General features: G+C 36.5%; 2 protein-coding genes across 2 annotated transcripts; both read left to right on the top strand.

Annotated features, from left to right (window-relative positions):
• The first annotated feature begins 1,935 nt into the window (after nt 1-1,935).
• On the top strand, nt 1,936-5,517 carry LOC105175459 (putative FBD-associated F-box protein At1g61330). The gene is made up of 3 exons (XM_011097901.2): nt 1,936-4,616; nt 4,716-4,880; nt 4,997-5,517. Exons 1-3 carry the CDS (start codon nt 3,714-3,716, stop codon nt 5,318-5,320), a joined length of 1,392 nt encoding a protein of 463 aa, XP_011096203.1. The 5' UTR covers nt 1,936-3,713; the 3' UTR covers nt 5,321-5,517.
• Nucleotides 5,518-7,102: 1,585 nt separating this feature from the next.
• LOC105175458 (F-box protein At1g61340) lies at nt 7,103-8,753 on the top strand. The gene is given in 4 exon segments (XM_011097900.3): nt 7,103-7,830; nt 8,031-8,105; nt 8,192-8,397; nt 8,399-8,753. Coding segments are annotated over 4 exon segments (558 nt in total). The 5' UTR covers nt 7,103-7,593; the 3' UTR covers nt 8,439-8,753.
• Nucleotides 8,754-14,521: the final 5,768 nt, after the last annotated feature.

Genomic DNA, 14,521 nt, shown 5'->3' with positions numbered 1-14,521 from the left:
ATTTATATTTTTAGATAATTGCAATATCCATTTTTAAAATATATTTTGTTTAAAGAATATAACAAAAATACATTTATTCATCATTTCTAAAAGTATTCAACTCTAGTCAAGCATGTTTTGTCACTTTTTTATATTATATAGGTGAGATGTCAGGGGATTATAAAAAAATAGCCGTATCTCGCGTCTACTTTATTAGTCCTCAAGTTTTTTTTATAATTCAAATGAATTATTTTAATTTTACGTTTAGGATTTGTTGTTATTTACTCATTATTTTATTTTAATCTAAATTCTTTAGTTTTTAAATGTTACTTTTTTTCTAATAAGAAAATAATTTGGTGATGATTTAATATATCAAAATACTCAATTATATTAAAAACTATAGAATTATAAACGCATAAGGAATAATTTTATCCAAACAATCAATTTAAGAGGAATTTTGTCCAAAAATCAAAATATATAAATTGAAAATCAATAACAAAAAACATAAAAGTAAGAGAAATTAGACTTTTAATAGGCAAAACAAGTTTACACGTTCACCCACTACTTAGTACATACATGGACTTCCCTAATTACCATTTGCAAAGTATATGGTGCCCCTTTAATTTTTTTTTTTGACATGTAAAATTTTCTTCACAATAAATTAGGACTTTTATATAGTGTGGTGTTATTTATACTTAGGACCTATTTATTAAATATTTTTTGTGTTGTATTTTGCATCGGATTATTAAATATGATATGCACCATTTTTTAGTCACACCATTAAAATCGAAGGACCTTCAAAGAAATTTTATGATAACTGAGGAAGTAACCTACAAAATAGATATTAGTAATATTTTCTGGATAAAATGAAAGAAAAATTCAAATTGATGTGAGAATAATGCTAAAATGTGATAATAGAAAGATATAATTCGTGTAGAGTGTAAAGTGTGGGCTTAAAATAGTTTTAAAATCGAGAGAGAGAGAGGAAGAGAATTTAAGTGTGAGAGTGTTAGCAAATGACAACATGAATCCTCTATTTATAGGCCTTTGCGGAGCAGGATCCAGAGGGAGGTTAATTAGGTTGAATCTGGTGCCATTAGATAACTACATGCATTAGCTAAATAACATAAAAGGTTTTCAAGATTTGGATTTCTCTTGAAGGAGTTATGGTCTTTTGACTGAGTCTTCCCGAGTCTGTCTGAGTCTTCCCGAGGCTGTCTGAGTCTTTCGGGATTCTACTTATTGCTGGTTATCAGTTAGGTTGCCACTGAATAGCTAAGAATTTGCTGGAAATATTTTATAGTGACGTATCTCAATTCATTGACAACTTGTACGACATGTCCACCCAACTATTTGATGACGTATCGTGCTAATAATGAGCTTGCTCCTTGGGCCTAGAAACAAAGATAAGAGAAATGGCTTTATGGGTCTATTTTCCTGCTCAGAGGCCAATCGATTTGGGATCAATTGGGCTGATGAGTAGGCCTTGGACGGTACAAGGAATGTAGAGGGGGTTTCAAAATATATATTGAGATTTTTTATATTGCAACGTGTCAATATTCTTTATTTATGTTTATTATGTATTTTTTTTCAAAGATAATCGAAATCTCAAAAAAGTTATCATTCTGTGTGTCGAATCATCGAATTCAACATTGAGATTTTTTATATTGCAACGTGTCGATATTCTTTATTTATATTCATTGCGAATTTTCCTTCAAAGATAATCAAAATCTCGAAAAAATTATCCTTCCACGTCAGATCATTAAATTCTAGGTTGAGATTTTCTATATTACAACGAATCGATATTCTTTATTATATTCATTGCATATTTTCCTTTAAAGATAATCGTAATCTCTAAAAAATTATCATTTTAAAATTCTCATGTACCATCTACGATAGAATTTTTCTACTATAAAACCCCAACGCGGCCTCACTCTTTTTATCGTGTCTTCTCCTTCTATCTATTCTTCATCATCTTGCTCTTTCATATGTCTCTCTTTTTTCTGTTATTTTATGCTGATATTGTTCATTTTATATCTCTCGTTTATTTTAGTTTTTTCTTGATGGTCATGATAAACTTTGTGCGTTCCATCAAATATTATATATGATTTAATTTTTATTTTTCTTGGTATTTTTTCATACCTTCAATAATTTTTTGATTAATTTAAATACTACAATTGATTGTTAATTCATCAAAAATAAAATTATATATCATTATTAAGGGTCGCTCATCAAAATCCAAGGAGAAGTGGAATTGCACAAAATCAACCGGCTTTATCTTCTTGATGGTAAAATTGTTTTTTTTTTTTTTCTTTTGTTCTTTAAACAAACAAGTTTAGAAATTCTTAATAATTTATGTTTGAATGTTGTTCTATAGAGTCAAATAAAGCATTGGTTATTTGATGGATAAAATTAAATTTGATTGGTCCAATCAATTTCCCATACAATTATTTAAGGTTTCTTACATATTTACTTACAAAACAAATGGTCGTAGATGATTACAATATTTCTTTTTCTTATTTGGGCAATTTTATTTTTCAAGCATTTTATGCTATGATTATACTTTTATTTTGTTTGTCCACTAGTCTTGCTAAATTAAATTTTTTGGTGGGAGAAGCCCACAATCTTGGGAAATGGGACTACTCTATGTTTTTTTGGGCAAAAAGGGCAAATGTCAAAGAATATATATTTTTTTATAAATAAATTCAAAGGAAATTCCCAATAGCTAATAAATGTTAGATTTCTCTCTTCAATTTTACGGGCTAGTCTCATAAATTTGGAACGTTAATTGACCTGATTTCTATTACAATCTATTTTATTGTTATTTGCATATATCTAATATATATTATTGTAATATTAGCCTTTACCATAAATTTTTATTTTAATCTACGAAATAAAATAGGAGTATTTTCGTTCATTGCTAAGGTAACGCCCTATGTATCCAATACTAAATTACAGCTATTCGTCGGGGAAGTCAAATAAAAATCGAGTGTCTTTGAGTCCGAAATAAAATTAAGGTAGGATTAAGGTTTCAAGGTAATAAATATTTATTATAGTTTCTATTAATCTATATCGGGATCTACTGAGAATTGGTATATAATTTAATCTGGATAGCGATTGGATTTCTTTCATTCTGAAAAGATGGTATGGAGTAAGTATTATTAGAATATTTAGATATTGTAATAATATTATAGTCCAAAGTTTTAATTATTTTGCTTTAATCGTATTCTCCTTTTCAGAATTTCGAAATCGAGTTTGAATAATCACAAAAATATTTCTGTCAAACCTGAAATAAAGTGTTTTTATGTATACAATATCTGATTGCAGCTGATAAATCCCACAGAGAGAAAAAATAGGAAAAATTTCATAAATTTCAAAGCACTAAATCTTTTTGTAGAAAATCTCTATCTGTACCTATAATCTCAATTTACTTTAGACGAGAAAAGAAATCCAAGTTAGAATATATTGTCTGAACTGGAAATTCACTGTCTCAAGGCACTCAAAATCCAACCTCTGTATGCAATTTTCTTCAGGGATCACGTAGTTTTGATTACATATAACAAGGAAAGTTGATATTATTACATTTGAGGCAAAATCTTGGACAAACTCCTATATAAACCCACTGGTTGTTCTCACATTCTGCACTGCTCTATACCTGTCTGAAATTATATATTCAAACATAGTTTGAGTTAGATCTCAGTAAGAACTTCTCCCACCCTTTTGTAATAATACCAATGGCTGCTCAAAATCATCTTGATATGAGCTTCCAGTCTCCTGGGCCATCCCAGAAGAGAAGTAACGTACCTCACTTGCCCGATGACCTTATCGAGGCCATCCTCTCGTTCCTTCCTCCCAAGGAAGTTTGCAGGCTTGCTGTCCTGTCGAAAAGATTTAGGTACTCATGGCAGTTGTGTCGCGATCTCTGCTTTGACAGGGAATTTGCTATGAACATGTCGAGGGATGAGTATAAGAGCATCGTTAACAATTTTTTCTTCAATAATGTGAACTCTAGAGCCGATACATTCAAATTGTACTTCGACGCAGCCGGTGATACGTGTCTAGTTTGTTATTGGATACATAGGGCTGTTACGTTAGGAGTACGCGAATTTGAGCTAGATTTCACTCCATCAGCCAAAAAGTACATGCTAAGCTACGAGCTTGTGGATGTCAAAACTATAAAAATCATGAGGCTCGTCAACTGCGAGCTTCACTTGCCGTTTGTCTCAAATGGGCTGCGCAATCTCAGGGAACTCACGTTCGAGAGGGTGCGGGCACGGCCCGTGGCGATGCAAGCCATATTCCTCAACTGCGTGTCGTTGAGGAGTTTGAAGCTGATCCAATGCAATCATGTTTATAATCTCAAGATTTCTGCTCTAGAATTGAAGGGCTTTCAGAATTTGGTAGTGAAGAATTGCTCCGACGTTCTTTCCGTGAGCATAAAAGCTCCTGTTCTTCGTTCCTTCCACTACCATGGCAAGCTTTGTGACTTCAAATTTTACAGTGATTTGCCGAAATTGAAGGATGTGATACTTGAGATTGCGCACCCCAGAGGGTTTCATTTGCTTTCTAACAGGGAACATGTGGTTATTAGTCTCGCCTTTGTCAGGGTCCTCACTGTTACCAGTACTTTTCTTGAGGTAATTTTCTACTACATTTTTTTTTTTTATAATTATGATATTTAATATTTTATAGTTAATTCTTCATTTTTTTTAAAAAAATTTAAATTAAATATACAGGGGTTATCTGCGAGGTTTGAAGAAAACGAGTACAAGGAGATGGAATTTTGCATGCCGAGATTGGAGGAATTCCACTTAATTGTTGCACCAGAGAGTTATCTTCTTCCATCTGATATTGCAAGTTTTCTCAAGAAGTGCCCACGGATTCAGAGAGTTTTTATTGATGTAAATTTTTAGAAATATATATATATATATATATATATATTTTTTTTTTCATTTTAAAGAAGAATGAATTAATTTGCATTAACCACTAACCTTTTTCTTCCCCCCTTTTTGGACAGCTTGGAAATAATGCATTCGGGACTAGTTTTTATTGGGAGAGTTACGGCAGAAACTACTTGAACGAGTGCGGGGCAGTATTTCCACACTTGAGATGTGTGAAGATAAAGGGGTTTACACTAAACGAGCTGCCGGTGACCATGGCCAGGTTCTTTCTCAAGACTGCAGTCTACTTACACTGTTTAATCCTCGTAAAATCCAAAAGACATTATTTTCCTGAAGCATTTATGCCAGATTGTCTTCTTTGGGGTACAACATCTAATACCCAAATCCAAATCTATGACCCTCAGGGAGACACAAGTACCATCATCCCTCAACATTTGTAATTTGATGTTTATGATAAAATAAAATTCATGGGATGACCTTTGACTGTGTCATAATATTCTTGCAATCTTGGCTCCACTTTTATGTTACAATCATATTGTGTTTTTATGTGGTCTGAATTTTAGCAGTTGATATGTAGCATCAGATTATGTGAAGAAAGGGACAGTAGAAAATGTAATATGGAATAATATTATTTTAATGTTTGATAATATGAAGAAGGGATAGCTTTTACTTTTGTTTTACATAATACGACAAATTATATTTTATCATTCGAATTATGTCTATTTTTATATTTTGCAATTAAAACTTTTTTGTGTGTCAATTTTTCATTTCAATTTTATAAAATTTATAATTTGCCATATATGATCATTTTTTTTATTGATTTTTATATAAAAAAATATCATATATTATATATATGTAAAATATACCACATCACATAATCCTTAAATATCATATGTGTACTGCATGTAAATTTTTTTGACAAAAAACTTTGTTAAAAAATAGTTATAAATGGAAAATTACAAAAAATTTATAAAATTAAAATTATAAGATGATACAAAAAAAACTTAAGCTGTCAAAATATAAAAACACTCATAATTTAAATGTTAAAATGTAATCAACTCTAAATAACAACTAGGAACGGTATAACACGGGAGGGGCAGACAGAAGCACGATTTTGAAACTAATTCGCGCCCATACTGAGAAAAAGTACTGGACCTAAAAGGAATATAAAACACCATATCCTTCTACAATTGGGCCAGAAATGAGATGTTTCAGGCCCACTAATACTCAATACAACATACTTTATGACTCACCAACAACCAGCAAAGAAGGTGTAAGTACCAAAGTTTGACCCCTTCCCACCCAACCTATGGTTAGTTTAATGTCGGTTCAACATCCATGTTTTTATTGGTCATTGTTCTATTATTTTAGAAAAAATTATGCATTTGATCCCACGTTATAAAAGGTATTTTTATTTCTGATCCCATAGTCAACGAATTTAACATATTTAATCTTATAAAATAAAAATATAGTAATTTCTTATTTTATATAATATAAATTGTGGTACATTTGATCCAATCAAATAAAAAAATTAAGACATAAAACATGATTAAATATGCTAAACTTGTACAATTTTCTTACTATTTTATCTTATAGAAGATTTATTTTAATATATTTTTTTCCTCGAAAGAAACAATAATTATTATATAAAAGAAAATAGTTGATGGAATTAAGTTAAACTTTGATAAATGAATGTAATTATGTAAGGCTGCCGGCACATAAAAGTACAAATACAAAACGAGTTGGAGTAATTGTTGGGATGTGGGTCGGTGACGCGGTAAGTGATGAGCAGTCCATAGTTGGGGCAAACTGTAATTTTAGGGTTGCCCTTATTAAAGAACACAACACAACAGCGTCTGAATACTGTAAGACAGCCGGCACTCGCTCAGCCGCCTGTTTGGACCTTCCCACCACCCACTACACACGTAATCTTCCAATAAATCCTGACCGTGCAATACATTACTGCGTTACGTGTCAACATCCTAACCTTTTGTAAAATTTAAAGTGGAGTTGCCGGGTGACTCTAGCGTAATCTAAGACACGTCTATGACCAGGACATGGTTCTTCGATTATGGGTATCTATCGCCAGCCGGCTTAGACCGACCACTATCTGCCACGTCAGCGGAAACACCCATCCCCCTTCCTCCTAACCCGCCTGCACCGCACGTGTCCGTCTCCAACGGCTAGTTTTTCTGCTCCCTATATACGCTGGAGTTTCTCTTGAAGATATTTCCACCGGAAAATTCGAGTCTTTTCTAGCAAAAACCAAAGCTTGATCCCTAAAACCAGATATTTATCCCGGAAAGAACCACTTTTCTAGAACAAGGGCAAGGTAAAAAAACATAGATCTGTATTTATAACCCTTTTTTTTTTTTTTTTAAGAAAAAGAAGACTTTGTATAAAGAGGGATTCATCACTCACAGTTAAGTGTGCGAGTGCGTGTGAAGAACAACATATATAGAAGATAGTTTGTAGACGGTTCTTGTTTCCTTCTTCAGTACAGCCGTTACACCAATCTGCATTTACTTTCTTCCTTCTGATTAGACAGACCATTACAACACACATTCATATACTCCTATTCATACCTCAGTCTAGGATTTGTGAGTCTCATTGAGTTTTGGTTGGTATCAGTAGTATCTGGACTTCTGTCCTTCGGTTAATTTATCAGATTCGGAGTGGTTAAGGTAGATCTTGGAGTTTGAAGTTGAGAAACATGGCGTTTGTGAACAACTGTGTTTCTAACACGAAGAGGGCAAATGAAGAATACGGAATGGGGCTTGTGAGAAGTACATCGTTTGGGAGGAAAAGGGTCGCGCTGTCCTGTGTTGGTATGGAGTTGGGGAATGAAGATGATTGTATTGCCACCACACCTTGGAAGAGACAGTGCTTTCAAGATACGTTTTTCTCTACAGAAAAATCTGCACTTGAGGACTTGCCTCAGGAAATTTTGGTTAGTCTACTATTCTGGATTCTTCTAATCAACTACTCTGTGTACTTTCTGGTTTTGATTTGTTGATGGACTGAATGGTTATATGTAACATTACTTTAGGACATGGAATTTATGTTTTGAGTTTCAGTCTCTACTTTTACATAATTTGCCTATGTGATTGTGCTGTATTCCTAACATAGTCTCGCTTTTGCCTTGTGCAGATTAGAATACTCTGTGGTGTGGAGCATGATGATTTGAAAAGGCTGTGTTTTGTATCCAAAGCAATAAGAGAAGCGGTAAGCTTAATTTGGTTCCTCTGATTAAAATTTAAATGATTGGTCAACTTGATCGTGCTAATTGGAATGCGGTTTGATTGAAGCAGACTTTGATCGCAAAGCAATCCCATTTTGCTTATAGTACCCCCAGGAAGACTGTCGGGTTCCAGAACGTGGAGTATTTTGGCGATTTCAACGAGGTCGAAGCTCCAAATGCTCCGAAACAATCGAGGGTTCCACGGTACAGATTGAGTACGAAGAAACTTGCCGACATCTCAGTTGCCCTGTTTGCTTCTGGAGACGAGGATGTTTGGGAGGAGAGACTTGTACCATGAAACGGAAACGGGGAAGTGAACAAGGTTGTGTACAGCGGCGTTGTTGTTGTAGGTTGTAAATGAATTGGTTGTCTGGATGATCTGATAATGCTTATCAGATTGTGTGTACATGTTAGAAACAAATATTTTCAGGCCAGTTTTTCTTCAACCCTTTTCATTGAAGATGGGGTGGCTTGTCTGTAATTGTTTGTACATGTGGGGTAGTAAGGAAGGGGTTTAGACTATCTGTCGTAGGGCTTTTGATCCAATGTGAATGTGACAATGTAAATGTGGTCATGAGCATATGTACAAATTCTAATTTATTTGAACCAGAAAAAAATGAATTCCTCGTCAATACCTATGCATTGTTGTCTTGATCCCTATTGCTGAATTATTCTCTTGTCTAAGTTTCTTGTGGGCAAGATTGGTGAAATGAAGTCTGAAAAATGGCTTAGCACAAACACCGGCATAGTATGTATATTTGTATTTGTTTTTGGGTTAGCACAAACACCAGATGTTCTTTGCAGGTTGTGAGACAGGAATTTGCCTTTCAAAAGAGAGATAAGTATTTCTTCTTCATAGGGTTTTTCAGGCTTTTTAATCGGCTCATTTTGCAATAAACTGCCATTAAGCTATGGTTATGGTGTGGAGCATCGCATGAAATTTAGGAAAGTATTGACTGTTCCTGCTGAAGATGTGGCTGTAATATCGGGGACTTAGCTGCTCCTAAATTGTCGGAGAAATTTTATTGTTTAAAATTGGTTTTCCCGCTTAGTGTTTATTAGGTGGGAATTCACCTTTGGGCCGAATTCTATATCCAGTTGAACCCTAAAGAAGTACACATTTGGGCCGAGTACGAGTACGAGTACGGGTATGGCCCATTATAACATTTACTGGATAAAAACGAGAATAGAATCCAATGTAATTGTAAAAGTTTTCATTCTTTTTTTTTTTTTGTTTTGGGGGGGGGGGGGGGTGTTTAAAATAACAAATCGTGGTTGGTTTTAATTATAAGGGTAGTAAATGAAATATCAGTCGTAAACCACTGAATATTAATGAAAAAGGAAAAAAAAAGAAGACAAAGTAAGGAGTTAAGAATTAGACGAAACTGAGGAATTCAGGTGAAGTACTCTTTTGTTTATTTCTGGTCATTGTCTGCAAGGCTGAGGGTGAAGAATCATAGTGTTTGAGGGGGCGCAAATGTTGGATCTTCTTCCATTGATGGAGTTCATGACTACATTACCACCATAGATGATCATCAAAGTGCTGCGGTAGATGCAGGTGCTGGAGCTACAGCTGATATGTTGGACAGAGGATAAGAAGCAGTATTCAAAAGCGTTATTTGCATTCTTAGCGTTTTATGTTGTAGCATTTTAGTTGTCCAGTCATCATCCCAATCATATAGGCAGTTATGAGTTGGTTACTTGGTCCACATGGTATAGGCAGTTATGTGTTGGTTATTTTAGGCACCAGGTTTTATTTAAACGATAGACTTCATCTTCTTCATATGATCTCTGTAATAGAATTTTCTGAGTAAGAAGAAAACTCATGTCTGCCTTTATGATTTGCTCTGTTCAATTGCACGAATTCCCTGTTGTTTTTGGCTCAATTCTTAACATGGTATCAGAGCCTTCTTCTTGAAGGTCTCTTTGATACTTTCGTTTTTTTATCTCACGCAATCGCTGCAACTTTGAAGTGTTAATATGTCGAATTCGGCATCACTGGAGGCGGAACAGTATGAAAAGGAGGTGCTTTATTTGCATCCTTCGGACAATTCCAGTTTCGTACTAGCATCATCGCAGTTGAATGGTTCTAATTATTTAACTTGGAGTAGAGCGGTATATGTCGCTCTAGGATGCAAGATGAAGCTTGCATTTATCGACGGTTCTTTTCCACGGCCAATAGCAGGTTCTGCTCTATTTGAACAATGGCGTCGAGCAGACCTTATGGTCACTTCGTGGCTCTGGAATTCGATTTCGAAGGACATAGTTGAGAGCTTCATGTTCGTGAGCTCTTCGCGAGAGTTGTGGCTTGAACTTGAAGCCAGGTACGGACGTTGCAGTGGTCCTATGATATATCAAATACAACGAGAGATTTCTACAGTCTCTCAAGGCGACATGACACTTACTTGCTATATGACAAGGGTAAAAAAACTGTGGAACGAATTGTTGTGTTTAGCTCCTTATCCTAAGTGCACTTGTGGAGGCTGCACCTGTGGAATCAACAAAGCTATTACTGAAATGCACGTGTCTACACAGCTAATTCAATTTCTCATGGGTCTCCATGAGTCCTTTGACAAAGAAAAAAGCCAACTATTGATGATGGATCCTTTGCCTGATCTAGAGAAAGCATTCTCAATGCTATTTGCCGTAGAACAACAACGAAGCGTGCAGGTACAATTTGCAGAATGTGCTAATAACACGGCATATCAATTTTCTATAAAGGACAGCAAAAAGGAGGCTTTTCATAGACAAATACAGAAGCGGAAGCCTTTTGTGGATAAGCGTACCATAGTCTGCACACACTGCCATAAGACCGGCCATTTGAGAGATGCTTGCTTTCAACTTCACGGAACGCCTGATTGGTATAAGGCTTTGAATGAAAGAAAGAAACAATCAGGAGGAAATTATAATTTTGCTGGAAACATAGAAAAGAAATCAGTCAACATTGGGGAGAGTTTAACATCCGATCTTGAACCAAAGGCTGAGGTAGCAGACCTTCTAGCAGAGCTACTGAAATTGATGAAAGGCAAAGAAACTCCTTCGGATCCCATCACAAACTATGCGAATTATGTGAACTATGAAGAACAATTCGCAGGTATCACTTCTGACTCTTCTGCATTGAATATAGGTGAATGGATAATCGATACTGGAGCTACAAATCATGTATGTGCATATTTGTCCTGCTTTGCATCATATTCCATTCCTTCACACACACAAGTTGTTCACTTGCCTGATGGTTCGACAAAAGCTGTTACTTATATTGGAACTGTGAAGATAAATGACAAACTCACACTCAAATCTGTGCTTTACATTCCTGAATTTTCTGTTAATCTCCTCTCCGTAAGCCAACTTTGTACCAACAGCTCATATTCTTTCTATTTCACAAAATCTGGCTGCATATTGCAGGACCAGGACACTAAAGATGTGATGGCAAAAGGGACACTGACAAGAAAGTTATATATAGTGCAATCCTCTGTTTGTAAACCTTTAGTTTACTCTACTGTATCTTCTCCTCTTGCGTGTTCTGCTACTGAAAATTGTAATAACACTTTGTGGCATAGGAGAATGGGACATGTTTCGATGTTGGCTATCAAGCAAATTCCAGATTGCAAAATTAATGATGACTCATTGGAAGTAATATGTGACATATGTCCTAAGGCCAAGCAATCTAGAACTTCGTTTGAATCTAGTAATGCACATGCCGCTTCACCTTTCGCAGTACATTTGGATCTATGGGGGCCGTATAAAACACCAAACATTTCAGGATGTCATTATGTTCTAACAATCTTAGATGACTATAGTAGATCTTTGTGGACTTATCTTATCAAGCACAAAGATCAAGTGTCTTCTATTTTGCTCACTTTCTCTTCTATGGTCGAAACTCAATTTGGAACAAAGATAAAAGTTCTCCGTTCAGACAACGGCTCTGAATTTGTCAATCTAGAGTGTCAAAAACTTTGTCAAAACTTGGGGATTTTACATCAGACTTCTTGTGTATATACCCCCCAGCAAAACGGGAGGGTAGAAAGAAAACATAGACACTTGCTTGACGTCGCAAGGGCCCTTTTGTTCCAGGCCGCTTTGCCATTGAAGTTCTGGGGGGATTGCATTCTTGCAGCTACATATATCATAAATAGAACCCCTACAAAAACCTTAAATTGGCTTACACCGTATCACAAATTGTTTGGACATCCTCCCACATATTCTCACATTAAGATTTTTGGTTGTCTCTGTTTCGCCACCAACATCAATCCTCATAAGTCCAAATTCCATAAAAGAGCTCACAAATGCATTTTTCTTGGATATCCTATGACCCAAAAAGGTTACAGAGTTTATGACTTGGAAGATCACATCGTTTTTACCTCCAGGGATGTGATCTTCCATGAAGAAATCTTCCCTTTTGCTCAGAATTCTTTGACAGAACTTGCAAGCTGCCCTCTTCCCACGGTTACAGTTGGAGGGGCTTGCAACTCCACTGATGTTATCCCTGCTACTACTCCTCAAGTTGATCCCTCAAACACTTTACTGCCCCTTAGAAGGTCTGTTAGAATGCGTCAAAAACCTACTTGGCTTGATGATTTCATCTGTCACCATAACTCTTCCATCTTGCATTCCAATTCTGCAGCATATACCTCGTTTGTAGCTTCTTTATCGGTTTTGCAGGAGCCTCGTTCTTTTACAGAAGCTGTCCAATATCCAGAATGGAGGGCTGCCATGGATGCTGAAATTCAGGCGTTGGAAGGCAACCATACGTGGAGGTTGACTCCTCTTCCAGCTGGGAAGAGAGCCATTGGCAGCAAGTGGGTTTTCAAGGTGAAACTACGAACCGATGGCAGTGTCGAAAGATACAAGGCTCGTCTTGTTGCAAAAGGGTTTAATCAAGTGGAGGGCATCGATTACACGGAGAGTTTTTCTCCAGTAGCAAAGGCAGTGACAGTCCGTTTGATGCTTACTCTTGCTGCTGCCAATAATTGGACACTTCATCAATTGGACGTGAACAATGCATTTCTCCATGGGTTCATCGATGAAGATATTTACATGAGTCCTCCAGCAGGTTACAAGGTTGGTCCAGGCCTTGTGTGTAAATTGGAACGGTCTTTATACGGCTTGAAGCAGGCCTCGCGCCAATGGAATGTTGAATTGACGTTGCAGTTGCAGAAATTTGGTTTCAATCAGTGTGCTCATGACCATTGTCTATTCCTTCTCAAAACTTCCCGTGGTCTAGTTTGCCTACTCGTCTATGTGGACGACATTCTTATTGCCGGTGCATGTGTTGAAGAAATTCAGAGGATCAAAACTTATCTTCATAACCTTTTTACAATTAAAGATATTGGTGAGGCTCGTTATTTTCTAGGATTGGAGATTGCACGTAGCTGTGATGGAATCTATTTGGCTCAGACAAAATATGTTTTAGACATAGTAGCGGATACTGGCATGATGCAGGCCAAGGCTGCCTCAACGCCACTCCCCTCTGGCATCAAATTAAGCTCGGATGCAGGTGCTCTACTTCGTAATCCTGATTCCTTCAGGCGTCTTGTGGGCAGGTTGCTTTATTTAAGTTTCACCAGACCGGATATTTCCCACGCCGTTCAACAGTTGAGCCAATACTTGAACCATCCCTGTGACGCACACTGGAATGCTGCTCTCCATGTCGTCAAATATCTCAAAGGATGCCCCTCACTTGGGTTGTTTCTCCCTGCTGATAATTCTCTGGTTTTGCAGGGGTATTGTGATGCCGACTGGGCATCATGCTCGGATTCTAGGCGATCCTTAACCGGTTTTTGTCTCTTCCTTGGACCTGCTCTCATTTCCTGGAAAACAAAGAAACAATCAACTGTTTCTAGGTCTACCGCGGAGGCGGAGTATCGCAGCCTCGCAGCTACGGTTTGTGAACTCCGTTGGATATCTTACTTGCTCGCAGATTTTGGTGTACATGTTTCTTTGCCTATCTCTTTGTTTTGCGATAACAAGGCTGCGTTACACATTCTTGCTAATCCGGTTTTTCACGAGCGCACTAAACACATCGAGATTGATTGTCATCTTGTTCGCAATGCTTATAAGGAGGGGTTCATTGATCCCGTCTTAGTTCGCAGTTTTGCTCAACTCGCAGATGTTTTTACCAAGGCGCTTCCACTGAAGGTGTTTGGCTCTTTTTTATCCAAGTTGGGCTTGGTGTCTTTTGCCCCCAGTCCCACTTGTGGGGGGGCTGTTGGATCTTCTTCCATTGATGGAGTTCATGACTACATTACCACCATAGATGATCATCAAAGTGCTGCGGTAGATGCAGGTGCTGGAGCTACAGCTGATATGTTGGACAGAGGATAAGAAGCAGTATTCAAAAGCGTTATTTGCATTCTTAGCGTTTTATGTTGTAGCATTTTAGTTGTCCAGTCATCATCCC

The sequence above is a fragment of the Sesamum indicum genome, linkage group LG12 (assembly GCF_026168435.1).
Source record: "Sesamum indicum cultivar Baizhima isolate 11 linkage group LG12, ASM2616843v1, whole genome shotgun sequence".
Taxonomy (NCBI): domain Eukaryota; kingdom Viridiplantae; phylum Streptophyta; class Magnoliopsida; order Lamiales; family Pedaliaceae; genus Sesamum; species Sesamum indicum.
This window is presented reverse-complemented; position numbering and strand designations above follow the sequence as displayed.

Excerpts from the sequence above, each read along its gene's own strand:
- LOC105175459 (XM_011097901.2), top strand. The coding sequence starts at position 3,714 with ATGGCTGCTCAAAATCATCTTGATATGAGCTTCCAGTCTCCTGGGCCA. Across the intron at positions 4,617-4,715 it reads TTACCAGTACTTTTCTTGAG|GGGTTATCTGCGAGGTTTGA; the intron begins GTAATTTTCTAC and ends TTAAATATACAG. Across the intron at positions 4,881-4,996 it reads TTCAGAGAGTTTTTATTGAT|CTTGGAAATAATGCATTCGG; the intron begins GTAAATTTTTAG and ends CTTTTTGGACAG.